The sequence below is a fragment of the Hipposideros armiger genome, unplaced genomic scaffold (genome assembly GCF_001890085.2).
Source record: "Hipposideros armiger isolate ML-2016 unplaced genomic scaffold, ASM189008v1 scaffold_695, whole genome shotgun sequence".
In the NCBI taxonomy this organism is placed as follows: domain Eukaryota; kingdom Metazoa; phylum Chordata; class Mammalia; order Chiroptera; family Hipposideridae; genus Hipposideros; species Hipposideros armiger.
Genome location: NW_017732045.1, coordinates 582,246 through 609,532, shown reverse-complemented (window position 1 = coordinate 609,532; position 27,287 = coordinate 582,246). Strand labels below are relative to the sequence as shown.

Sequence of the window (27,287 nt, the reverse complement as noted above, 5' to 3'; positions counted from 1 at the left end):
AATTCAGTGGTGATGACAGCATGGGTTTTAGCATTATATTTGAATTCTTAATTCTGTGCATAGCCCCCTGGATTTATTACATCTGTCAGGATACGTCTCTAAGTTATAGCCGAAGAATCTAAATGTACTTCTTTTTGAAGATTTTCTTGTCACGTACAGTTCATCTTTCGTACATGACCATGACTGCAGACGTGATGGCAGCCAAGAAAGTGCTTGTTTTTCCAGTGATACCAGTGGCTCCCCGCACCATCTTGTTTTCTGGTGTGGCTAATGGCAGATGTTGCGAAACAGCAGGCCGGGATGAGGGAATGTGGCCACAGCTCAGGGTTTTTTCTGTAACACAGCTAACCAGCCTGAATGAGAATCAGACACAAAAGCTGACCCTCCCTAGCGTCACGTTATCTGGCCAAGACTGCAAGTCTCTGACTTCTTGGCCCTCACATCTGGAACTAATACTGTAGCTCCTTCGGTGCCATTAAGAAGATGCCATCTGTGTATTTAAGCTGTTACTTCTATTACTGTTGACAGATCCTATAAAATAAGATACTAAATGCTGAATGAAAAGTAACATTTTATGGATGTAAACATGACTACTTAGTAAGGTGATTTTCGGTAGGAACAAATAAATCCAGCAATGTTTTTGGCGAGAGGGCAGGAAGCAAGGAGGGCGTAACTCTTTTTGAGTCCAGGATGGTAGGGAAGGAGGAATAGTTTCTGCCTCAGACTTGATGACTGTGCATTTTAATTTTTGTCAATTTCTTCTTTTTGTAGAATTAAAATTATTCAACATTTATTTATTTTTACAGCAGCCACATTGCCAAAGAGTTCTTCTTTTAGTAGGTCTGGTCCAGGGTCACAATTAAACACTAAATTACAGAAGGCACAATCATTTGACGTGGCTAGGTAAGTTTGCTTGTTTTTAAATGGACAGTTTGGTTCAAGCCATTATCTGATTAACTCATAAATGTGAAAATGAATTAGCTGTGTTCATTATTTATTATCTTATTTTGTAGAATGCCAACATTTTTCTTAATTCTGGATAATGTGATTAGGTTTTATCATTTATTTGTTGCAGCGATGACAGAATCAAGGACATGCCATTTCCCATAAAGGCTTTGCATGTTGCTTTTTAAAGAGAATAATAAATAGGTAGTAAATGTTTAAAACTAATGAACTAGAACTCTAGGTGTAAGGGGGAAAAAACAAATTAAATATTTTGTGTTGATCATCAGAAGTTTACTTATAAAAATTTTTATATGAAGATTAGAGCCACAATTGGCCTTTTTAAAAATTCTATCTCAGATAATTTTATGGCGTCTGTGTGGATTATGAGTAAAATGTTATTTAAGATCAATTTTTATGAAATGAGTTATTCAGACTAGTGGACAGTTGTTATTAACCAAATATGTGGCTCGATTTTGGCAAAGCTTACATGACCTTATTGCTTATGTTTTGGCCAGTCTTGGTTTCGTATTATGTTTCATTTTTTTTTTCTTTTCCCCTTATTTTTTCCCCTTGCATACTGCTGCACTAAGATGAAAAATCTTAGATGACTCTTTGTAAGCTGTCAAAGGGAATGTAAATGAAGACTACTTTATCTTTTCTTGTTTCAATACTCATTAGAAATCTTTCCTAAGTGAATCAAGTCATTTTTTCCACATTAGAGAGAAAAGTGTGTTGGATATCGTTCAGTAATTCATTACCTTTAAAAAAATGATTTAAAGAAACTCCATAAACTGAAGAGCACTGTGCCAGATGCTTTCTGTGCATTAACTCAGTGCTCACCTTTTCCCCGTGAAGTGAGTCCTGTTATCTCTGTGTTATAGGTGAGGAAGAAGCCCGGAGGCAGTAAGTGACTTGCTCGAGATAATATTAACTCCTGAGTGACAGGGCAAGAGTCGAACGGAGTTATTTCTGATGTTAAGGCATGGCTCTTCACCATGAACGTTTGCTGCAAAAACTTCAGTTAGTTGTGGTACACAGATATTTGTGTTCCACTTAATTAACATTTTACTTTTAAGAGTCAGGAACATTTATTGAGCATCTACTTGCCTGACACCTTATGAATCCCATTCAAGCCCCATTGTCGTCCTCTGCAGTAGATACTGTCTTAGAATTGTGAATGAGGAAATTTACCCATGGTTTACAGCTTGCTAAATGGCAGAACCGAGATTTAAACTCAGATCATCTAACACTAATTTCCAAATTTGTTATTCTTTCTCCAGTACCTTGCTGGACTTTTGAGTTTTCTCTGACTCTCCACAAGGGTTTTTAAAATATGTCTTAAAATTGATTTGTAACATTAGAATGAATAAATAATCAATATCAGCAAATGTTAATGCTATCAAGACAATTGTGTTTTTTCAGGTAGTCATCTTTTCAATGTTTAAATTTCTAGCAAGTTTTTGTAATGTGGCATCTAACTCTTCGGGTACCTATTAATGAATTTTTAGTCCATTTGCATTCTCGAGTTTGGTAGAAAACTATGCCTTGATAAGAGTAATCTGGGACAACTTCTGTGTGTAAACACCCTACATTCCTGGGGTGCGGAAGAAAGATAATTTGCTTTTTGACAAATAGGCAGAAGTTGGAATCAGCAAAATATTAGTTTAAAATGAGAGAGTTGTTGCAGAAGTACACACAGCAGAATAGATCTTGGTAAGTGTTTTTCATTAAGAAATTTATAAAAATTGAAAAGGGGCATTTATATAGGTACTTTTCAAGTGATTGGGAGCCATTTCCTTTACTTTTCAAGTGCCTATAAGTGCATAGATAACGTATATAAATGAGGACTAAGAGGTTCAATTTATGATTAAAATTTTGCTTTTACATGTAAGAAACATATATTTTTGTTGAAATGAAAGCAGATGGCACATGGAACATTCCTTGTAATCTGTCCTGACTGGTCGTTTAGCCATTGTGTTTACATGGCCCTATTTACACATCTGGCTCTTAACAAGTCAGGGGGACCATTGTGATACTTGTGTGGCAGCTGCTCCCTGGGAGGTCCAGACTCAAGCTGCCTACTGGCTGGGGCTTCCTCAGGTGTTGGTTGCTGCGCTGGCGAGGAAAGGCTGGCACAGGGTCTCAGGCGGAAAGTGGAGCTCCCTCCAGGGCTGCTTGCTGATTTGCTGTGACCCCAGGAACGTTCTCATCTTTCTGGGCAACTCTCCATTTGTGGGAATTTCAACTTCCCAGAATGAAATAATTTCCTTCCAGTAAGAAATACATCCTGTATTTTGATGTACAGAAAGCTAAACATTTTAAAGAATTAATACCTTGCAAGGCAGTTATTTGTCTGCTATCAGCATTGCTTTTTAAACCCAGAGAGAACTGTTTAGAAAAGCCTCGACATGAGTGTATCCTCTCAGTTCCAAGAAGGTTTTCCATACTTTTGTAAAACCTCTAAGTTATTAAATTGTATCTACAACTTGAAACAGCCACGCCATCTGTTGTGTTTCCCCTTCAGCTTAATTGTATTTATTGTGAAAGAAATGTTGATAACTTAAAAAAAAAAAAGACACATTCATTACAGAAGATTCAGAAATTATGACTCAAAAGTGAATAAAAGGGTAAAGCTCATTTCTAGAGAAGTTCTTAGTTGGCTGGTTTTGAAGAACTTACGTAGGCTGTCGTTTACTGTTCTTCCTGTTTTCTCTCCTTCCCCCTTTCCACACAGTGTCCCTCCGGTGGCAGAATGGGCTGTTCCTCAGTCCTCCAGGCTGAAATACAGACAGTTATTCAATAGTCATGACAAAACTATGAGTGGACACTTAACAGGTATGCATAAACAAAAAAAAAAAGTTGAGTGAAATATGATCTTTGTTCTAAATGCGAATTGTTTTTAGATGCTGGGCCAAGGATATTTTCGAAACACCTTCCCCTCTTTGCTTTTTCTGAGCAGGATTTCACTGTGGTTCTTATCTTGAGTTCTCATCTACGGTTAAAGCCATAGTTACTTTATTCTTGAGTGCCTCTGGCTTTTGCCCCATTGCTTTTTGGTAAATGGAGCAGAGACCACGTATCCTCCTGCACCCTAAATGCTCCTCATATGCAAATCAAAGCACTAGCAAAGAAACATTGCTGTGAACCAAAAGTGGTTCAAGTTCTGAAGTCCAGCTTTGTAGACAAACTTGAAACTGCCTACGCAAAGAGTCAGTGTTTAAGGCAGTTATGTAGGGTGAAAGGTAACTGGCTGGGGAGATTGGGACCTGGCCATGCCACCAACTCGGTGGTGGTCACTTACTTTGCCTATTTGGATCTTATTCATGTGTAAGAGGCCAGAGTTAAGTTATATGATCTCACTGGATTTTTTTTTTTAATCTGTTATCTATATCAGGAGGGTAGAAAGGATTTTCGGATACTGTCCAGAAATCTTTCTAATGAAGGATTATACATTTACCATAGATCAGTTATAAAGAAAAACCCCTGTAATTTTAATAAAGGAAAATAGAGACCTCTGATATGAACATTAAAAGTGTAAAAGGGAAAAATATAACTAACTGCCTTTTAATAAGTATAAAAGGAAGGGACAAAGAATTAATTTTCTTGGGGTGGAGAAGCACTGGTATATAACACAAAACACTTTCAATTTTTTTATTCTTACTAACTTTTTTTGTTATCACTTACAATTGTAATTTTTACTTCCAAAAGAAAAATTTGTCCTTGTTTAAAAATGTTAGGATTGGGTGAGACTTTGAAGGGTTCTGATCTAATCGTGAACCCTATCCCCATAAACAATCCCAGCAGTTCTCTCAAATAAGCATATATTTGTAACTGAAGGGGCAAATTATAAGTATAAACAAATTCTCTGTGGGCCACGCTTACTCTCTGCCAAAGCAGCCGCTGTTGATTTTACACACAGCGTGAAAAAGGAGTCCAACTTATATGGGCGCTGAAGGAATATTCAACAGTATAGTTTTAAGTACCGTTGAACACGGTTTGTTTGACACCAGTACTCCACACGGACCCAGAACTACATGGCCAGTGAATCTGAAAACATTTCTTCATTGTTGGTGTTTGCTATGAGTTAATTAAAATAGTATTCAGACGCAACATTGATGTAAAATTCCATCTTGGTAGGATGTGTGTTTTATGACTGAAGTGCAGCATCTTCAACCCAAAGATAATGACCCAGGCACTTGAGTATTTAGAACGTTTACTATCTGGGGCAGAAAGTAAAATTTGTAATATACTGGAAAGAGCAGATTTTGCTAATGTTTATCTGTGTATTATTACTGTTTGGTTCCGGCAAGAATGTAAGGTGGGAATTTTATTTTTAAACCAGATCTTTGTGTAGTCACGTCAAATAGAATAGTTTATTGTAGTAAATTTAAAAATAGGAGTAAATTAAAGAAATCCAGTTTGTTTTCCCTTTGTGAGGAATGAATATAAGTGTGTTTTGGGCTAAATGACATTGTTGATGGAAACAGAGCTGGTTTGTTGAGTTGAATGAAATACAAAGACCATTGTCATGATCACAACTTAGAAAATAGTTATATGAATCCTGAACCCCCAAAGCAGTTTCTCATTCAGCTTAAGAATAAGAGGAATAGTTGAGGAAAAGTCCCAGAATATAAAGGCCCAAGTGAAATATTTAATTTAATATTCTTAATCTCTTTTTTTTCCTTCAGGGTTTCATTTTTGGGGGTGGTTGTTTTGAAGGAACCAGAAAGCATTTTTACAACTTGCACATAATTGTAATTTCTTAATCTAACGCAACAGTTGGCAACCTTGGAGTTGTGACATCCTAGTGTTATGAATACCAGTTTAGTATAGGAGGATACGTATTTTAATATCAGTAAGCGGAGAATCCAGGTCATCCTTATTCTGTCTCTTACTCTCTTGCATTCACGTGTGTTTTGGAGCCGAGTGGAATTAGCACCATAAGAATTGCACATCCTGCAGCCTCGCTGGTCTGTGCTGTAGCCTGCGGCAAATGCCCACTATTAATGTACTGCTGGTGGTCACAGCAATTTCTGATCACCATTTTGTTTCATTTACATCTTTTTAGATGCCATTAAAGTGTGGCTCTATCTGTAAGAGTATGGTGTGGGCCTAAGAATGCCATTGGTTGGTCCCAATTAGAAGAAAGTGAGAACCTCTGAGCTTGTGGCATGAGCTTGTCCGCTGTGGGAAGTGAAGCTAATCTATCAGAGACGCCGTTGACCTGGGTTGATTTAGCAGATACACCTGGTTAGGTGGGCACCCCGTGTTCCTTCACAACTCGATATGTATGCTCTTAAAAGAGACAGTCTCATACAATAGAACAGGCCCATTTAATCAAGGTTCAGTAAGTACCTGTGGAATTCTGGGAGACCTGTTAATGCTAGCCCTCGCCTCAAAGAGGTATTTTATTATCTTCTTGCATTCTGAACCAATGAGTATGCTATTTGGTTATTCATATATTAATCACAAAAGCTAGAGTCTTAGCCATTGTTTGAAATAAAGCATTAACTTGATTTCTCTCTGTTCTTTGTATTCATGCTTTCTTATCCAAATATGGATGCCCAGAGTAGAGTTTATGAACTTGAGATTTTTATTTATCCTCATAATGTTCACTTATAAGCCACTATTCCAAAACTGTTATCCTTTTATGAATTTAGGTTTCTGCAGGATAGTTCTGTGCATTCAGAGCTCAATTTTGTGCTGTCCTGTTATGCTGAGAGGGTACTTTAGCTGTTGCCTATCTATTTTAATGTTTCACAACCTTGTCTTAGGACATGTAGAGTCGTCTGTCAGGATTGCAAAAGACAGTTGTGATCTTCTGGTGCACGGGTCAAGACACTTTTTCTGTAAAGAGCAAAATTGTAAACATTTTAGGCTTGCGGCCAGATACTGTTTGTCACAACTACTCAACTTTGCCATTGCAGTAAAGAAGCAGCCGGATGTCATGCTTAAATGAATGGACATGGCTATGTTTCAATAAAACTTTATTTACAAAAGTGGGCGGTGGGCCGGATGTAGCCTGTGGTCTGTGGTTTGCCAGTCCCTGTTCTAGTTCATTTCCTTCATTTCAGAACTGAAGGAACTTCCTCTTAGAGAGTAAAAGTAGTTTTGTTAATGTCACATTAGAGAGTGGGAAGTTAGGTCTGGAATCCACATCTTGTGATATTCAGGTCCAGGGTTCATTCTTTTCATTTATTGTTACACTTTTTATTGAGAGTAGATGAATGATTAACTTTCTTTTATATAGTTCTGAATTGGAGAGCATTGTTACAAGTATAAATTGAAGCATTCAGTAAAGTTTTGCTAATAAAACTCTAATGTTGCCTATTCTAAATACAATGTTAGGGACTAAGTAAAGTGATAAGTGAACTTTTTCATTCCAGCATGTCACAGAACCTTTAGACCTTTCACATTAATTCAATAAAGATTGTTTGTTATTCTTAGGTGCTCACACACACACATGAAGCAGGAATGTACATGTGTGTTCATGATTCATAATAGCCCCAAACTGTGACATAGTACACAGCAGTTAGCATTATGTTCTACAGCTACATACAATAAAATATTGGGCAAAATAAGCCCGACTTAACATAGATGCACTCTGCCATTAAAAGTTAGGCTACACTTGGTGGGAGGGGATGATTGATGGGAGTTCAAGAGGGGCTTTTGGGGTGCTGTTTCATGACCTGGGTACTGTTTCCTTGACCATTTCCAGTTTGGAGATTAATTAAGCTGCGTACATGTGGACATGTAAAAATACACAGGGTATATTCATGTGTGCTTTCTGCCCACATTTTACAGGTAAATAAAAGTTAAAATATTGTCAGTAATATTGAGTACCATTTAGTGAGCATTTTTATGTGCTAGCACTGTGCTGAGCTCTGTGTTATGGTTCGTAATCTGAACGTTCCTAGACATGTAACTCTGGAAAGGACTTCTGAAATGAGAAAACTAGGGTCTAACAAGTGAAGAAACTGCCTGCCCTGTGTGACTTGGAAAATTGTAGCCTGGGCCAGGGCCAGAGCACACAGCCTCCCGGTTGGTTCATCAGCACTTTTCCTGCTGTTCTCTGGAGTTTCCTGTGCTGGAACCTTCTAGTGATGCTCAGAGGTCCCCAACCGCTGCGGCTTGCTGTGCGAAAACACATCCACTTTGGTGTTTGTGATGAGGTGCCACATGAAAAGTGAAATAGCTCAGAGCAAAAGCTTGTACACAGGAATCTTTCCAACACAATTGCTACAGCCTTCCGTTTCCTGGTCCATCAGTCATCCTGGGACCATATACCCCAAGAGGCAGGGCGGGAAATAAAGACTTATTTGTCTCTCTCCCTACTACTGGTTTATTCAAAGACTCAAAATCTCCTGTTGTAGCCTTTGTCTGATATCTAAGGCTAGTTTTATTCCAGAAATGAAGATATTTACAAGTATTTTAAGGAATGAGAGATGATTTTGAAAGAAGAATGGAAATTCCAGTAATTCTTTTAAATTACTAACACCGGAAATTCTAATCCTGGTTGTGATATTAGCCATTTGTGGAAACTTGAGCAAGTCGTTTTCGTTTTATTTTTATTTTTTTTAAGCCTGTATACTGAAGTAGTTAGAAGAGTTTTCCCTAAGGTCCCTTCATCCTCTAAAGTTCTCTGACTCTTCCCTAAATTTGTCTGATACTAGTCGTGGTAGAGTCAGCAGGTGGTAGCAGATGATGTTGAATTTAGAGAGAATAAGTTTCAGCTTTGTAAATAGACTTTGTAAATAAAAGCCTAATACTAATAGAGATGGTAATATGGACAAAAGGGCAGGTTATATTTAGAAATTCATTCTTCATTCATCATCCATTTAACAGACATTTATTGAGTGTGTGCCAGTTGCTGTGCTGTGCTTTGTGTTTCTTCCCCTTTTCATTGGGGCTTAATTTCCTTTTTAAAAAGCCTCTTGGAGGCGGGAGGGGGGTAGTAAATGAGGGTAAAGGGGATCAAATATATGGTGATGGAAACAGAACTGACTCTGGGTGGTGAACACACAATGTGATATATAGATGATGTGTTACAGAATTGTAAACCTTAAATCTGTGTAACTTTGCTGGCAATTGTCACCCCAAGAAACTTAAAAAAAAAAAAGCCTCTTGGGTAATAGCAAATATTGTTTCAAGCACTGTGATTGCACGAGACTGCATCGCACATATGTGCAGAACACTGGTTTTCCCGGATGGTGACGATTGCTGATTCATCTTTATATTTTTTTCTTGGTTTCTGTTTAGGTCCCCAAGCAAGAACTATTCTTATGCAATCAAGTTTACCACAGGCTCAGCTGGCTTCAATATGGTAAGGAATGAAAAGCTCCTTGGTTTGTATAACATGGAAACTTTATTTCTTAAATTAGCATGGCCTCATCTGTCTTTGGATTAATATTGTTATTTATAGGGGGGATAGACGGAGTATGCTTAATTTTTCAATGACTTGTAATGATTACCTGTCTTACTTTTCCCCCTTTTCATTTTGAAAAATGCAAAAGCAGAGAAATTCATATAATGAATTCTCAAGCGCTCATAACCCAGTTTAAATAAGCCTCAACTCAGGGTTAGCCTTGGTTTTCCCCTCCTTCCCAATTATTTTAAGCCAACCTTCAGTCATATTATTTACATCTTCTAATATTTCACCTTGTATCTCCAAAAAAGATAGGGATTTCTTTCAACATGACTACAGTACCAACTGTCCACCTAAAAATTTAATAGTAATTTTTATTAAGTTAATCAGATAGTATTGAAATTCCTTAGATTGCCTCATAATGTTTTTTTTCTTTTTTTTTCTTCAAGATTTTATTGGGGAATTGGGGAGGGGGACAGACAAGTTGCTGTCGTTTTGCTCTTCAGTCTAGTTGCAGAGGACGTCGCTTCACTAGCCCATGTTAGTATTATCATTGTGCTCTTCCCTGCTGAGGCTAATCGCTCGCTGGACATTGGATAGTTGCTCATGGCAGCTCACGAAAGCTCACGCCAGCTGCTAGGCGCTCACGCCGGCTGCTAGCCACTCACGGTAGCTTACGGCAGCCCACTGCAGCAGGGGCTGCAGCCTATGCCTTCGCCGGCAACTCAGGGCAGCCCAGCTCCAGGTCGAGCTGTTGATCACCATCTTAGCTGTAGGACGCAGCGTCACTGGCCCTCATGTGGGATCCGAACCAGGGCCCTGCTGCTCAGAGCTGGAGTCCCAAGCCAACTTTTAATCAATGATTCACTTGGCTGGCCCACCTCATAATGTTTTTATGGTTGATTTATTTCAGGGCTGAAATAAATATATTTTGCACTAATTGGTTAACACATCTTTTAAGAGTCCTTTAACTTATTAACTCACTGTCTTGTTCTCAACTCCTCCCATCTACTCCACCCCCCCAAAAAAACCCTGAGATCATTTGTTTTATAGTTTCTTATAGTCTAACTTTTGATGATTGCTCCCTTGTGGTGTTAATTTATTCCTATATTTCCTGTAGATTGATGATTAGCTTTCTTCACCTAAGCACAATTAATATTTTGGACCCAATAATTCTTTGTTGCAGGGGGCTGTCCAGTGCATTGCAGGTTGTTTAATACCATTTCTGGCCTCTACCTATTAGATGCCCCTCACCCCCAGTGGTGACAATCAAAAATGTCTTCAGAAATGGACATATGTCCCCTCTGCTTTTTTGTGCAAGACTGCATCAGAGATGATACCGTGTGCTTTCCTCAGGATGCACATGAATATCTCTATTTTGTAATGGTTTTTAATAGCTGTTGGTGAGCATTGCCTAGATTATACAGGATTCCTTACATATAAATGTTAGCCCGCATGGCTTCTTAAGAAGTGTGTATCTTGGGCCAGCTGAGTGGCTTGTTGGTTAAGAGTTGGCTTGGGACACCAGCTCTGAGCGCAGGGCCGCTGGTTCGGATCCCACATGGGCTAGTGACGCTGCGCCCTCTACAACTAAGATGGCGAACAACAGCTCAACCTGAAGCTGGGCTGCCGTGAGTCACTGGCGATGGCATAGGCTGCAGTAGGGCTGCAGTGGGCTGCCGTAAGCTACCGTGAGCAGCCGGCAGCTGGCATGAGCTGCTGTGAGCCGCCATGAGCAGCAGTCCAATGGCCGGCGACCGATCTGCCTCACCCGGGAAGAGTGCAATAATACCAACATGAGCCAGTGAAGCGACGTCCTCCACAACTAGATTGAAGAACAAGAGGACAGCAACTTCTCTGTTCCCATTCCCTGATTCCCCGATGCTGTTCCCTCCCTCAATTCCCCAATAAAATCTTTAAAAAGAAAAGAAGTGTGTATCTCTCAGTTATGCATTATCCATTGGTTCTGCCTGGAAAATAATAATTCTATGGCTGAAGGCCATAAAGATCCATCCGAGTGGGCATAGATCGGGATGGCCAACTGAGCCCAGTGTGCCAAGGCTGGCCTGCACCTGTTTTTGTAAATAAAGTTTTATTGGAAAAACAACAATGCCCATTCATTTATATATAGTCTATGGCTGCTTTCCCGCTGCAATGGCAGAATTTAGTGTGATAGATTTATTATAGTATGTCCTGCAAAGCTTAAATATTTACAGTCTGACCTGGTAGTTTGCTGAGCATAGAACATGATACATTTTAAACGGACTTGCAAGGACTGAGATCAGTATAGTTATAATCATAGTTAACATTTGTTGAATGCTGAACACCATCCCAACTATATAGACTGTCTCATTTCATCTTTGCAACAGTTGTATGAAATAGGTACTATTTTTATGAACTGAGGCATAGAGAGACTCAGTAGGCCTAGAGTCAGAATAGAAAGTAGAATGTTTAAATTACTTGTGCATGAATAGTAACAAGCATGCATTTTCATGAAACTAGATTACAATGAGCTTCTTGTTGAATAGGAATCTTTCCGACATTGATCAAGATGGCAAGCTCACAGCAGAAGAATTTATCCTGGCCATGCACCTAATTGATGTAGCTATGTCTGGCCAGCCACTGCCACCTGCCCTGCCTCCAGAATACATTCCACCTTCCTTTAGGTAAGGAACATTTTTTTTTTTTTTAAGATTTTATTGGGGAGTTGGGGGAGGGGAACAGTGTTGGGGAATTGGGGAAGGGGACCAGCGAAGTTGTTGTTCTTCAGTCTTTGTTGTGGAGGGTGCCAGTTATCATCTGGCTTCCTGTCAGCAGCTCGTGGCCTCTAAACTCAAGGTGCTGTGTTTAGTCTTAGTTGAGGGTAGGTGTAGCCACCATCCATGCGGGAGTCGAACCAGTGGCCTTATTGTTAAGAGCGCATGCTCTATCCACTGAGCCATCCAGGCAGCAGCTCAGCTCAAGGTGCCAAGTTCAGTGTTAGTTGCAGGTGGGCATAACCCACCATCGAAGAGGCAATCTTGTTGTTACACCAGCTGAGCCATCCTGCCACCTGTTGGCAGCTCAGCGACAGCTCAGCCCAGGCACAGTGTCACTGGCCCATGTGGGAATCAAACCGGTGACCCTGTTGCTCAGAGCTTGAACTCTTAAGCCAACTCTTAACCAACTGAGCCACTTGTCTGGCCCTAAGTAAGGAACATTTAGTGCTTACGAGAAATTCTGTGCTGAGTATGTGAATTTCAAACTTGGCTTTGTTGGCTGTGTGTCTCATAGTCATTTTTATTCCTGGCAAGAGAATGAAATATCCATGAATTCAGGAAAATCTTCTTATTTAGGTTCTGTGTTAATCTTGGGTTCTGTTCTTTAAAATATTTATAGTATACAGGCATACCTCGGAGCTAATGTGGGTTTGGTTCCAGACCATCACAATGAAATGAGTTGCTGTCTCTTTGCTGGTGGAGTATCTTGCCTTCAATTTGTAAAAAAAAAATAAAAAAAAATGCAGCGTTTGAATTTCAATAAAGCAAAGTGCAATAAAATGAGGTATGCCTGTGTTAGTAAAAACAATGAAGTGAAATATCAACAGATGGGTGACTTTTGCACCAATCTATATAATTGAAGCTCACTAGAAATTTTAGCAAAGCAAAACTGTTATCAACCTGGACATAGAAAATCAAGCAAGGAGATCCTGCCTGTGAATTCTACACATTCAAGAGGTAACAAAATGCTGGCAATGTAGAAATTATAGTCAGGAAGATAAAGAAAATTATCCTGTGCTGGGCCGTCCATCTACAAAATCCCACAGCTGTAAGAATCACAATGAGAGACACTTAACACTGGAAGCTGATAAAAACAACAATTTAAATAGATAGGTAGATGTTTAAAGAACAAGGTCAATGGTTTAAAGTGAAACTAATCAGTAAACTAATGATTTGTTTTGAGGACTATAAAGTGTAGACATTTCATGTGTTTATTAAGAGATAAAATGGAGAGACCTTTGTAAAAGGAAAAGCTGCTAATCTTCCCTTGGAGGAATTTAACATTCCATAAAAGGTGGTGGTAAAAGCAGCGAACATGTCCGATGTCCCAGGCACTGTTGTAGCCACTTTATGATTATTCCCTAATTCATCCCTTTGGATTTGCCCTCCTTTGGGCAGTGGTTCTCAACATTTGAACCTACTTAGCGCTCAGAGTCTAATGATGTTCAAATATTTATTTTTTAAAACTCTTTGTAAATAGTGAGGATCAACTGTTCTTTTTTTCCCCTAACTATACCATGATATGTGGCATAATCTTTACAAATTCTTTTGCATAGTTTGCTCAGTTCCATCTAAACAGCTTTACGTGAATTTGTGTCTTTTTTTTTTCTTTTCCATAATTGCAGAAGAGTTCGATCTGGCAGTGGTGTATCTGTCATAAGTTCAAGCTCGGTAGATCAGAGGTTACCAGAGGAACCAGCTTTAGAAGATGAACAACAACAACTAGAAAAGAAATTGCCTGGTAAGGCAGTCTTTATATTTGAGTTATATCATATTAGAGATGTTCTATCTCCAAGGCGGAGGTAAAATAAATTTAGCTTTTGACATTCTTGCTTTGTTCCTTTAACTGACCTTAGGCAGAAAGGAGACCCTTTTAATATGGTTTTGGATTTGCATATATGTATAGAGATAAGACGATTATGTACTCTGCTAATGCACTCTTGTTTTAGCTTTTAAATTGAAATCTGATTAGTTACTACTAAACAAAAATCTTCTGTTATCTATAAAGCACTCAAAATTGGTAAGCCTTTAAGGCGGTTGGTTAATACCACTGGTGCAGAAAGAAAATGTAAAGTCACTACTGTTATTTTCTTAGGTTGTTATAGGAGACTTGGACACTCCTTAATAACAAGAAGCTATTTGAAATTTAATGTGAACCTTTTGTAAATAATCCACATTTATAATGGTACACACATCATACTACTAAAATATTCTAAGGTGACTGAATTATTAATCATGAGATGACAGTTGATACTAAGAAGCAAGTGAAATTTATTGTGGAGTCTCTTTATGTTAAATACTTTGTCAGTGTCATTTTGCTGCATTTAAAATGCTTAGAGGTTAATGGGCCTGCTCAGGACACCAGTTCTCCCAGTTTCCTCTTTAATCTGAATTACTTTTGTTCACTGATAAACTACTTAATGAGAATAGAATGTTCTTTGTGCAAGTGTGTTGAGTACAGTGAAGAATCTAGATGTTAATAATACACGGTCATGCTTTCTCAAAGGTTATACTATAATTGAGGATTTAAGACATCAATATAAACAATAATCAGAGCAGTGCATAAGTGTGATCAATTTCTGAAATCAGTGTTACCGAGGCACAGCTGAGCTTACTTAGAGCTGATTGGCATAAACTGGGAAAAGCACAAGGAATTAAATCTCTGTGGAAGAGATCACAGTTGAATGGAGACTCGAAGGTGAATAGGGTCATTACAAGAGGAATGGAGGAACTTTTCAGGTTGACAGTAATGGGAATAAAGGCTCAAAGGCATGCTTAAGAAGACAGGAATGCTTAGAATTTGGAATTTTTGTTTTCCGTTGGTGGTAGATATTCATTTAAAGTTTTGAACAGGCAGGTTTTTGTTTGTGCATCTATCCTTTTAACAGCCATTTATTATGTGCCTCGCATGTGCCAGAAATAGGGCTAGATGTTGGAATTTAAAAGATGTGTAGGGACTTGCAGTTTTTTGGTTTTTTTNCTAAGAAGTCAATAGTCTTCTCATATTCATGTTCTAGAAACATCAGTTTAAAATTAGCGATTATCTATGACTTCCTCTTTTTACCTCATTTTACAGGAAAATCAAAGCTCAATATTTTATGGAGCATCTGTGTCTAAAGGGCACACAGAGTCACCCTGATAATCGTGTTTCTTACGTACAGTGCTTAGCTATAGGTATAAAATTATGGTTCGAGTAGGTATCAAATAACCTGATCAGTAGGGACTTTCTGGACAGTAGCACTTGACTTCACCTTGCCCTTGGCAATGTTAGTAGTTTCTGTAATAGCTTTCCTTGGCACTGATAGCCTATGCTCTGTATTTTAATTTCTTAACTACATTGAGCAACATAAAGCATAGCTTATAGTTTTCACGGCTCCGTTGACATGGATGCCAAGTGAAGAGAACCCATCACACAGAGACTAGATGTTGTGTTTCATGCTGAAAAGTTGAGCCTGTGCTGGTTCCTGTCTAGTCACCATGTGCTGGACAGGCCCTCATGAGAGTGGCGTTTCCATTTCTGCATCTTTCTTCCAGCCAGTGGCGGTGGGGGAGGCGGTGCTGCAGTGCCTGGCAGTCCTCCTGGCTGCGTCATCCACTTCGACTTCTTTCTAAAGGTCCATGCCCTCCTCAGGCGACGCGCATCTTTCTCAGGCTGAGTGGTGCAGCGTCTCCAGCTCTGCGCTTCTGCCTTCCCCACGCAGAGGCGTGCTCAGTGCCCAAGACAGCATTCACCATGTTGCGCTGAGCCTTCTTTGTGAAAGTTAATCATAATTAGCTATTACTAATCGTGGTGTGTGACCGAATCCTTCCTCTTGACAAATTGTGTGTGTTGGTGGAAGCTCCTAATTACAAGCTGGAGAAGGTACTGTGTACTGTGGTCTTGTCTTTATATCAGGCATTGTTGACATTGCATCTGCTCCTTGGCTGCAAAAATTGGAAAGAGAACACTCAGGGATTATTTGTGTCTATATGCATATTTCCATCATATGGGAAACAGCATCAGAGTCAGTATACTAGTGCAAAAGTGGACTATTTTCTAAGAATTTGAGTAGATAGGACTAATTCAGAGTTAAGAATTATATTCCTTAGTATACTTGGGAAATTCACAATTTAATTTTCTTAAAGTAGACACAAGAGGCCATTAGAAATACAAATTCTGCCTGTAATAATACCTATCCTAAAAATTGCTCCTAGGAACTGAATCGTTGTTGAGATGAGAATGCCATTTTATAGTGAAAAGGTTCTCAGCTCAACTAAGGCTTTTATGCTCTTGGTTTCAGACACTTGCTTTCATGGCAGCCTCATTCATTATGAAGGCAGTGAAAGGCAAAATGTTTAGCAACCAGGGGAAGAAAGAAAAGAGCTGGAGAAAGAACTGCAGAACAGAATGAGAAGTCAGGGAAAAAAAAATACATGTGAAGAGAAACAATGAAGGAAAGAAAAAGATCCAGAAAGAGGAGATGCAGAGACAGCACAGAAATCAGTGTGAATTTAAATAACAGCATTGTTTTTTCATATCAGTAGAATAATGTTTGCTGTTTCGTGGCTTGCTATCTTATTTTGTTCAAGATTAAATTTTATTTTTACGTGTATGATCGTTTTGAAAAGACCTCTTTTGCGCAGAAATAATAAAATTCTCTTAAACTCTCATTCAGTGTACCTGTGATTGCAGAAACTTTACACAGATTCCTTGAATGTAGAAAAATAATTAGAACACTCCCAAGACTCAAAATAGCTAAACAGATGTTGTATATTGGATCCTATGCCCTACCAGTAGGCTTGTTTGGTTGGTTGGGTTGAGTTTTTTAGTTATACTGTGGGGTTATTTTTGTTTTTGTTTTTTTTTTGTAATTTAAAAAAATGTTTAACAAAAGGTGATATGGGCAAGGGAAAAAAGCAAAGCTCAATCTTTTGAAAGAAATATTTTCTATTTGAATTCTCTTGTTTAGCCAAACTCCTTGACAATTTTGTCCTTTGGAATGAATGCATTTAAAATAATGGACTATTGCTTTGTAAACAATGCTGAGACATTTTGGGAAAACTCAGTTATTCAGGACAAAATGGAGTCAGTTTTCTCTTTCTGGCAGTATAAGGTAGATATGAGAGAAGATTCTTAATTAGCTATTTCTACTGCAGAGAGGACAGGATTTTCTAACTCGTTCCTTTTCTGTCCACCTGCCCCCTTACCCCTTCACACACACACTCTCACTCTCTNCTGAGCCACCCGACCGGCCCGTGTGTGTACCCTTAATGATCTGACTGATTATGGGCTTATTTAAGCAATATTTCATTTTGCTGTGTTGGTTGTACTTTTTGGTTCATGGAACTTATGTTCCTGTGTGTTTTATGGCTTTTTAATTTTTTTTTTTTGCAGTTATATACCAGTTTTAAAATTGAGAAATATTTTTGTTATTTTTTTTATCACTTTATAAGCTACATCAAACATGTTCTTTCTGTGTTTCTCTGAATCACATGATTTCATCTCACTCAGAATTGGAGCCCTGAGCGCCTTTGTTTCGTTGATTCAGATCGCCCCATCTGACCAACAGTCTCTCCTTCATGTTTAGCATCCTGTTGACTAGATGGAGCTTTTCTGTGAAAAGAGACAATAGCAGTGTTAAGGTGGAGTTGTTTCTGTGCTGTAATCAAGCACTTTGTTGACAGACGAGCTCAGGAAAGGGACAAGCAGTGGCTTGAGCACGTGCCACAGGATGAGGAGCATCAGCGACCGAGAAAACTCCACGATGAGGAAAAACTCAAAAGGGAAGAGAGTGTCAAAAGGAAGGACAGCGAGGAAAAAGGCAAACAGGAAATGCAAGACAAGCTGGGTCGGCTTTTCCATCAGCACCAAGAACCCGCTAAGCCAGCTGTCCAAGCGCCCTGGCCCACCACAGGTATTAGAGGCCAAAATAATTCCAAAAAATGTCATCTCCCCCAGATCCTCTTGAGAAATTTCCGTATCTAATCAGGCCCTATCCTGGCTGTATTAATAGAGGTGAGAATGTCAGTCTCCTTTTCGGGGACAGTGCAGCTGTTCATTCTCTAGGACCATTAGAGTCTATTTAATTCTTCAGCTCCTGCCAACCTTTGGCTGCCGTTATTACTCTGGCATCAGAAGTCTTTTGCAGACAAAAATGGCATGAAGGTTGATTACCGAGCCCCCTTCATACACCTCTATTCCAAATGGAGCTCAGAACCTTTCCTGCAAAAGGAGCCTGTTGCTTCTCCCGTCCTCCACTTATTTTCTCTGGGAGTCCTGAGCTGTTTCGGGAGCAGAAAGTGGTACCTTTTCCCCTTGCCTGTGCTGATGTGACAGTCACTGCCTTCAGTCTGCACTGCATAAAACCGTGTTCTTTAGCTTTGGAAAAGTGTGACTGTTTTTTCCCCTTTGATCGTAAGTTGCCTCTTTAAATAGCTTTGAACTAGCTAGAAAACATCTGTTATATCAGATGCTAACTAGAATGTATTTTTAAAATTCTTGTGTGGCAGAGAATGCTCCACTGAACAAAGTGATTGCCTTTTTCTTTGTATGGTAAATGGTATTGATTTTATCCATTTGATCATCAGTGTGCTTTTTACTGGTACACAGAAAGAAAAGACAGAAGCATACTGTTCCCTAAAGGTTTGCTCAGTGGGCAGGGATGGGGGTGAGGGCTCAGGNTTTTCTATTTCAGTTATTGAGGCTCTTTATTATTTCCTTCCATCTACTTATTCTGGGTTTAATTTGCTTTTTTTTAGTTTCATAAAAAGGAAGCTTACAGTATTGAATTTAGACCTTTCTTCATATATGATATAAACATTTTAAGCTATACATTTCCCTCTAAGCATTGTCATAGTCATACGTGTATATCACAAATGTTGTGTTTTCACATTAATTCAAGTCAGAATTGTTTTTGATTTCCTTTGTCATTTCTTCTTTGATGAGTTATTAGAATTATGCTGTTTAATTTTCAAATATTTGGATTTTTTTCCAGGTTTTATTTTACTGATTTCTGATTTATTTATGCTATGATCTATGAGTGTACTCTGTATGATTTCAATCCTTTTTAGTCCTTTTAAGTTTATTGAGACTTACTTTATGATTCAGCATATAATCTGTCTTGGTGAATATTTAATATGCACTAATAAAGAATAGGGGGAGTATCCCATAAACGTGAATCAGATCATGTTGATTCATGGTGTGTGTTTGTGTCTTATGTGTCCTCACTGATTTTGTGACTTCCTTCAGCTGCTGAGAGGGGAGTGTTAAGTCTCTATCATTGTGAACTTGTCTGTTTTTCTTTCATTTCTATCAACTGTTGTTTCAGGTACTTTGAACTTCTAATCAATTTGAGATATTTGGATATGATGTGTATTGTAAATAGTATCAGAATTTCACTGCTAGGAAGTCTTTGAAAATATTGAAAATGCATGCACCTTTTTCTTCTGTATGGCAGCTCTCTCTATATGTCTTTCATTAATTCTTTATGAGAAGCTTCATAAAATATTCCCTTGGAAAATGTAGTAGTGATGGCCATGTGCTTATTTCTTTTTTTAAAAAAATTTTTTTTTATTATGAAATACACAATTTTTAGAATTAGTTTCAGCAGTGTGCTTATTTCTTATCTCACTGAATGTGCTGTGACCAAACCCATTTTTGTTATTTAAGATTGACACTTAGCATGTTCATTTATTGATAATAAAATGCAAATCAGGGTTCCTGATGTGATAAAAGAAATTTTGGTATTGGGTAAGAGGCCTTGTCTTAATTTAGGGAGGAGAATAAGAGAAGCTCAGCTGACCATGCTTTTTGGGAAAACTCTCTGATTTATGTATTCTATTTTGTCCAGATTTTGGGTGTGTGTGGGGATTATTCATATGAGAAGATACTTCCAAATCCTCTCTGCGGAGCTGACTCTCTCTACTATTCAGACATATAGTCACAAAGATTTCTTACAGACAAGCCAATCTATACCTAAAGATGATTGTTCCAAAAAGGACTGGTTCTTAGCCTCTGATGAAAATTTTTAATTAAAGCATTTTTATTTTTCAAAGTAAAAACAATGCATAGAGTTCTTTTTTAAATCGAGGTGAAAATAAAAGCCAAACATTCCTTATATGCTGAAAAGGCTGTCATTTACCTGAAACATATAGAAACTATAGGATAATTCAGCTGAACTTAAAAGATATGTGTGTGTGTGTGTGTATACATACATATATGCTTGACAAGTCAGCCATGAAATTCCAAATAGCCTTTGTCAGTGTGATTTAGCGTTTTTCTTACGTCATTTAAAAGTAGTTGGTTCAAGACTTTTTGTCTACCTTTTTAAAATTGTAGCTACATTCTGAGCAGTAAAAAAACATGTGGCAGCTTAAGATTCTTATTGTTAAAAATTCTCTTTGATTTCTGTTTCCAGCCTCAGGTGTGTGGTAAACCTCAGTTCAGCCCTATTAAGTATCAAAGTTCAGAATAGACTAGTTTCTATTAAACTACTGAGTCAGTGTACAGACCACAGAGATCATTACTTTCAGTTCTCTCTGCTGAGTACATTTTTTTCAAGCTTATAAATAGGCCGTAAGTCAACAAAAATTTAAGAAATATCAAGGGAGCTATAACTGTCTTAACTGTATTTCAGTGAAAGGCAGTTGGCAAACAGTGAATTCGTTGGCAAGAAAGCAGGAATCGCCCTGACTAGTGATTAAATGCCTTTTCACTCTGAGAGGGCTTGGGATGAGATCAGAAGAATCTTGGAGGAACCAGAAGACTGACTTAGGTCCTCCTGGACGTTGAATCTAGATGTACCCCGTCGTTCATGGTTGTTGCCCTTCTTCTCTTCTAGGAGTCTCAGCAAATGCTTGGAAGACTTATTCCAGAAAAACAGATCCTCAATGACCAATTAAAACAAGTTCAGCAAAACAGTTTGCACAGTAGGTGTTTTATTTTTAAAACTGTCCATTTCTTTTTTCGCTGACAACTTTTTTAAGTGAAGGAGAACATTGAAAACTATTTTTCCTCATTGCCAGCTTTTTTTTTTTTTAATTTTCATATTACAATGTTTTTCTAAAATAGGAGATTCACTTCTTACACTCAAAAGAGCCTTAGAAGCAAAAGAACTAGCTCGGCAGCAGCTACGAGACCAANCGGGATTTTTTTTTTAATTAATACTTTGGTTTCAACTCTTGCTAATTGCTTTAGAAAACTTGCAGCTATAAACTGCCTTTTATTCAGGCAGACACTCACAGATACAGGATTTTATTTTCCAGAATGGGCAACCAAAAAATAGCCTTCCTTTCTTCAGTGTAAAAAAAGAATAAAAAAGGAAATTTTAGATTATTTATTCAGAATTATTTAATAGGCATGTACTGCATGCCAGGCATCGATAATCCTTGGAGATGCAGAGGTAAGTAGGCACTCACCTGCCCGCCAGGTCCTTACAGTGTAGGTGGAGGACAGGTACATAAGCAATTACTGTAAGGAGTGTCAGGTGCTGTGGCAGGTACTCTACCTAGTAGCCTTCAGTAAGCTTTGAAGACAGCTGACATTGCCAGAAAAATTACAAAACCTCCCGTGGTAAAATGGAAATGAATGATTAGTGGGACAAAGGTCATGAACTTTTATTAAAACTTGAGATAAATACAGGTTTCCCCCACTATCCAAAGGTAGTGTTTCTGTGAAAACTTGCACAAGCTGAAATGGTGTAAAGTGAAGAACCAGTTACCATTCATTTATAGGGAAAAATCTTTGGGTGTTCCCAGACCCAAAAAATAACCTATCAAATCGTACCAAATATGCTTACTTACATCCAGTTTTATGCTACATGTAACATCCTCACGAGCTCTCTTCGGTTTTCTAATGCTAACAGGATGCACAAAATAAATGGAAACAAAGCACAGATGCTCACAGACACAGTTCAAAGCTATGGTGGTCTGATGCTAAGATGCTGAGTGTGGTTCCCAGGGAAGGGGCTTGATGGGGCCCCTCGCTCCTCAGAGTGCCACTGCCTCTATAATGGCCTGCTGCAAATCAAGTGCCGAATGCTATTTTCGTTTTTCACCTTTCTTAGTAAAACCGAAAATCCCCTTCCGGTTTCTTTCAGTTGGTGAAAACTGGTACTTATGTAGGTCTTTCATGAAGCGAAATGGCGTAGCACAAACTTTCGAAAAGAGTGGGTAATACCTGTACTAATTTCTCCTTTAATGGAAGAAATAATTACTCGTTTGATGAAAGAAAGTTTTTGTTTGTTTTTCTGTTCTGGGTGTCTTGGTTTGATTTTAATAGACTAAAGACATTTTTCTTGCTACTTATGGGTCGGTAAATAAGAACAATTTTATTTTGCACATCAGGCATTCTTGAAAGCATAAGCAATCCAATGGTCGAGTGATCCCATATGTTTCCCATCTTATGTAAATACTCTAGTCTTTCTAAATATTCTTTTTTTTTTCCCATACAAGGAATACTGTATTTGTATACATTTTGTTTTGCTATCGTGTAATAGAATTTCTTATAATGTTTAATAATATTTCATTCCTAAAAGAAAAGATTTACTAGGTGTTACATTTATTAAGCTACATGGAATAGGGTAAGAACTGAAAAATTAGTAAGTCGTCTGTTTGTGTGTGTCACAGGCTGCAAAACGAGAACTTGAAAGGCAACGGCAACTTGAATGGGAACGAAATCGAAGACAAGAACTATTAAATCAAAGAAACAAAGAACAAGAAGACATAGTGGTACTGAAAGCAAAGAAAAAGACTTTGGAATTTGAATTAGAAGCTCTAGTGAGTGAAATTTGATTATGCTTTGGGAATATATTAGTACTGAACAATTAAAAATGGTAATAATTTTTATTATTTTTCATTTGTTGAAGAATGATAAAAAGCATCAACTAGAAGGAAAACTTCAAGATATCAGATGTCGATTGACCACCCAAAGGCAAGAAATTGAGAGTACAAACAAATCCAGAGAGTTGAGAATTGCTGAAATCACCCATTTGCAGCAGCAGTTACAGGTGAGAAAATACGTCCCTTAAAAGCTCAACCAGCATCAAGCATTTACCATGTACTGGGCTCTGGGAAGTCACGATGAAGTATACAAGGTCCTTGCCTGAAAAGTAGGCTGTCCAATAAACAAGCTCAACACATGTTTGCGGAGCCCTGCTGCGGCCGGCCCGGCGCTCTCATAGGCATTGATGGTGCAGCAGTGGACAGCAGAGACACACACACCTCCCCTACATCCTCACCTCCACCACCCCCTGTTCTTGGAACTTATCTTCTATTTGCAGGGCAGACACACTAATAAAATTAGTCAAGTATGTGTACTCTATTAGACGATGAATAGTACTTTGGAGAATGAGTAGGGAAGAGATAGAATTGGGGGTAGGGAGGGCTGTGTTTTCAAATAAGGTGGTAAGGACAGGCCTCTCTGTGAGGGTTCCATTCTGAGCAGACTGGAAAGAGAGGAGTGCCTAAGCTGTGTGGCTATCTGGCAGAGCAGGCTCTAGCGTGCGGAAGTTCCCAGAGGGGATGCAGCGTACCGCAAGGAGACCACTGAGGTTGGAAGGGGTGAGGACCGGATCATGTAGGACCTGTAGTCCATTCACAGGAGTTTGACTTGACCATGATAATGGCAATAAGGAAGCACAGTTGGAGTATTTTAGGGGAAGTGTGAGAGGTGTATATGTTCTGTTCCATTCATCTATGAGTATATCCTTTCACCAGTACCTCACTCTGTTGATAAGTGTAGCTTTGTAATAATTTTTGAAATCAATCACTGTGAGATCTTTAATATTGTTTTTTCTCAAAATTATTTTGGCTATTTTAGGCCCTTAACATGTCCACATAAGTTTTAGAATCAGCTTTTCAGTTTTGACAAAGATACTTAGAATTCTGATTGGTGTTTCATTGAATTTATAGATCAGTTTGGGAAGAATTGACATCTTGACAATATTGAGTTTTGCAGTATATTTTTCAATTTTATTTAGGTTTTTACGTTACAAATTTCTTCCACTAGTATTTTATAGCTTCTAGTGTCTAAGCCTTGTATATTTTTTGTAAAGTTTATCCTTAAGTATTTCCTGGTTTTTGATGTTATTTCAAGTTACAATTTGATGCTCATTGTAGAAATAGAATTTATTTTTACTTATTGACCTTGTANTTAATATAAGACCCGGTCTTATTTTCGTGGAAACACGGTATGTGTTTCAGAAATTCCTTGAGTGGATGGAGATAGTTCAGATATTCAGGTAGGCAGTAGAGGAGACATCAGTTATTTGGCTTTGTTGTCATGCATTTGTGTTCCATGTAATGTTTTCTTTTTGTTCCCCACCCCCACCCCCACCCCTACCCCATATCCCTTTTGTAAACAGAAAAAGGCCCACTTACGATTTCTGCACAGGAGAATGTAAAAGTGGTCTATTACCGAGCACTGTATCCCTTTGAATCCAGAAGTCATGATGAAATCACGATCCAGCCTGGAGATATAGTCATGGTAAGAACGACTCCAGCGAAAGAGTGATTTCTGCTGATGATTAACAGCTGTCCTTTTTCTGGACCTTATTTGACAATTGTGAAATTATCCGTGAGTGTGAAATCCGGTCATCCAGCATCTGGGTTTTTGAAGTATGGGCTCAGTCTTCTTCCTTTTCTATTAGAGTAAAAAAGGACGTTTAAAAATGTATTGAACCTTACTTTAAAATAGAGTTGTGAAAGAAAATGGGTTTTTATTCCTGCCTTAGCATATTTTTAAATCTGTAAAGATCTGGTAATTTCAGTGTTTAGATTACTGCGTATGTGCTAGGAGTAGTATTTAAGAAATAGTTTGAAATGCAAAATACTCTATAATTATTTTCATAATTGCCAATGATAACTTCTGTATCTTTGGATCAAAAGCATTTTTTTCCCTTTAATTGTATAGACTTTGAATGGTGTGAGGAATAATGAATTAAATACAGTTAATCTGGTTTCTTGATTAAATATTATGATTGTAACTAAAACTGTAGTAACCAGTTTAAGAAAGAATAAAGCAATGTGGTTGACCTAAATTATTTTCTAAAAGGAAATGGCAGCTCTTCAGTCTAATTATTAACTTAAGAATAGGAGTCTTAAAAGTGGTGAAACTTCGCTTGCGTTACTGTTATTACTAAAAAAAAAGTAAAAGAGGGATGGGTCAGAATTTTAAAAGAACTAGGAAAGTTAAGAATTGAGACAAACATGTTTCTTGTGCTAGGACTATATACTATTATTCATGTCCTTTGCATGTATATACATTATATCTCCATGTAGAATGTATGATCTTTAATGGGCCAAAATGTAAAGAAAGTACAGTGTGTTTGGGACTCAGAGAAATCAATCCCCTTTCCCCTCATTTTTTGATAGCTTTCCTTCTAATTATGGGCTGGAAATAGGGAAATCAAGGCCAAAGGGCTAGAATCTTTAAAAATAAAAATCTCCTTCACATTATTGAAACCTTCTTAACATACAGTTTTTGAATTGCCTGGAACGTGCTGGGTGCCAGCCTCACTCATTCTTTACAGAAAGAACTGCTGGCTTCTCCTAAGTGTGGGCACACCTCTCTCTCTACCCACTGTGGTGGTGCAAGGCGGTGGGGCGTGCAGCGTCTCCACCCCTTCCTGTTTCCTACACCATGTTTTAAAGGGCCTGAAGCTGCTTTACTCATCCTGCCTCATCTTTGAAATATCATGCCTTTAAAGCAGATTAATTGTAAAATATATAAATACCATGCAAAAGCGGGAATCTAAAAATGATGCAAGTCTAGTGCGGCATCTGAGAGGATCTCATTACAAAGTTGTCTTTTTACACTGTTAAAAGAAAAAGCTTAAGTTTTTGAAACTGGATTTTGTTGGAACACAAGGTGCAGAAAAGTAATATTCTCTTCTTGAGATAAGGAAGTGTTACAAATATTAGGATAAGGCAGTGTTACAGATGATCTATATTTTAATGAGGAAATATTGCTGTTTTTGGAAACATAGTCTTGTTACAATGATATTGAGTCCTTTTCTTCGAGTTGGCTAGATAACCACCAGCTTGACTAAATGAATAGAGTTTAGATAAACTGTAAGAATAAAGCATTTCATTAAACATATATTTTGCCTTGCTTTCAAACCTTTGCTTTCCTGGTGGAGGTTAAAGGGGAATGGGTAAGTGCTGTGTAACTGTCAGGAAGTCTGCATCTTATTAAATGTTTTTTTTGTTTTGTTTTGTTTTTTAATCACTTTAATTCTATGTAAGTATATATATCTTTGGGTGGTGTCATGGCAGTAAAACTATGTTTTGAGTTTATGTAGTACGTTGTGCTTAAAACAGAAAGGAAGAAAGGTATAAGAGGGGTTGTGGACAGGTTTCTCTTTGCTGGATTCCATTTCAGGACCAACTAGAAGTCTCTGTATTTGGCAGGTTATTAGGTCAAGTCTCTAGCTCAGGCCATGGACAAAAACAAGTTCCAAGTCGTTTAAACTTAAAAGATAAAATTCTAAAAATATTTTTTTCAAAGGTGAGTATTGGGATAATTTTCTGGCTAAGAAATGCCTCTGTGAGTGAAACCTGGAAGCCATAAATGACAAAAATGGACAGAATAGACAATATGAAAAAATTAGAACTTGTATATTACAAAATACGTAAGAGACAAAAGGTTACCATCCATATTACATAAAGACTCCAAAACGTTAATATAAAAGAAACCCACAATGTAGAAAAGTTGGCCAAAGACATGAAGAGACAGTTACAGATGAAGAAAAGTAAACGATTTTAAAAATATACAGGAAAATGCTTCATTGTATTGGTGATCAGGAAAATGCAAGTAGAAAAAATAAGAAAGATGGCATTTGTTTTATTTCTCAACTGAGCAGGTTTAAAAGTTTGATAACATCTAGCTTTGTCAAGAATGTAGGAAAGTGGATATAGTAAATATTGTCAGCATGGTTGTATAAATTAACTGAGTCATTTGGGAGACAATTTGGCAATACCTATTCAAATTGAAAATTCTCAAAATTCTGTTTTTCTCTCTAGGCTGTTTTTTAGTACCAGTTTATGTGTACATGGGTATTCACTGCAGCATTGTTGGTAAAATCAAAAAAGCAACAGCCCAATGTTGTCCATCAGTAAGGGAATGATTTAAATAAATTACAACACAGCTAAACAATAAAGTTAATGAAGATGTTAAAAAAAATTACATAGATTTACATATACAACAAATAAGCTCTCCAGTAAAAAAGCAGAAACAGCAT

The 27,287-nt window shown here is 37.9% G+C and overlaps 1 protein-coding gene across 1 annotated transcript in view; it reads left to right on the top strand.

Moving 5' to 3' along the window:
• ITSN1 (intersectin 1) overlaps nt 1-27,287 on the top strand; it is a 200,677-nt gene that overhangs the window by 72,661 nt on the left and 100,729 nt on the right. The window contains exons 10-14 of the mRNA XM_019626944.1: nt 807-903; nt 3,680-3,780; nt 9,205-9,268; nt 11,839-11,976; nt 13,695-13,810. Coding sequence (XP_019482489.1) covers nt 807-903; nt 3,680-3,780; nt 9,205-9,268; nt 11,839-11,976; nt 13,695-13,810 — 516 coding nt within the window. The remainder of the gene's footprint in view (nt 1-806; nt 904-3,679; nt 3,781-9,204; nt 9,269-11,838; nt 11,977-13,694; nt 13,811-27,287) is intronic.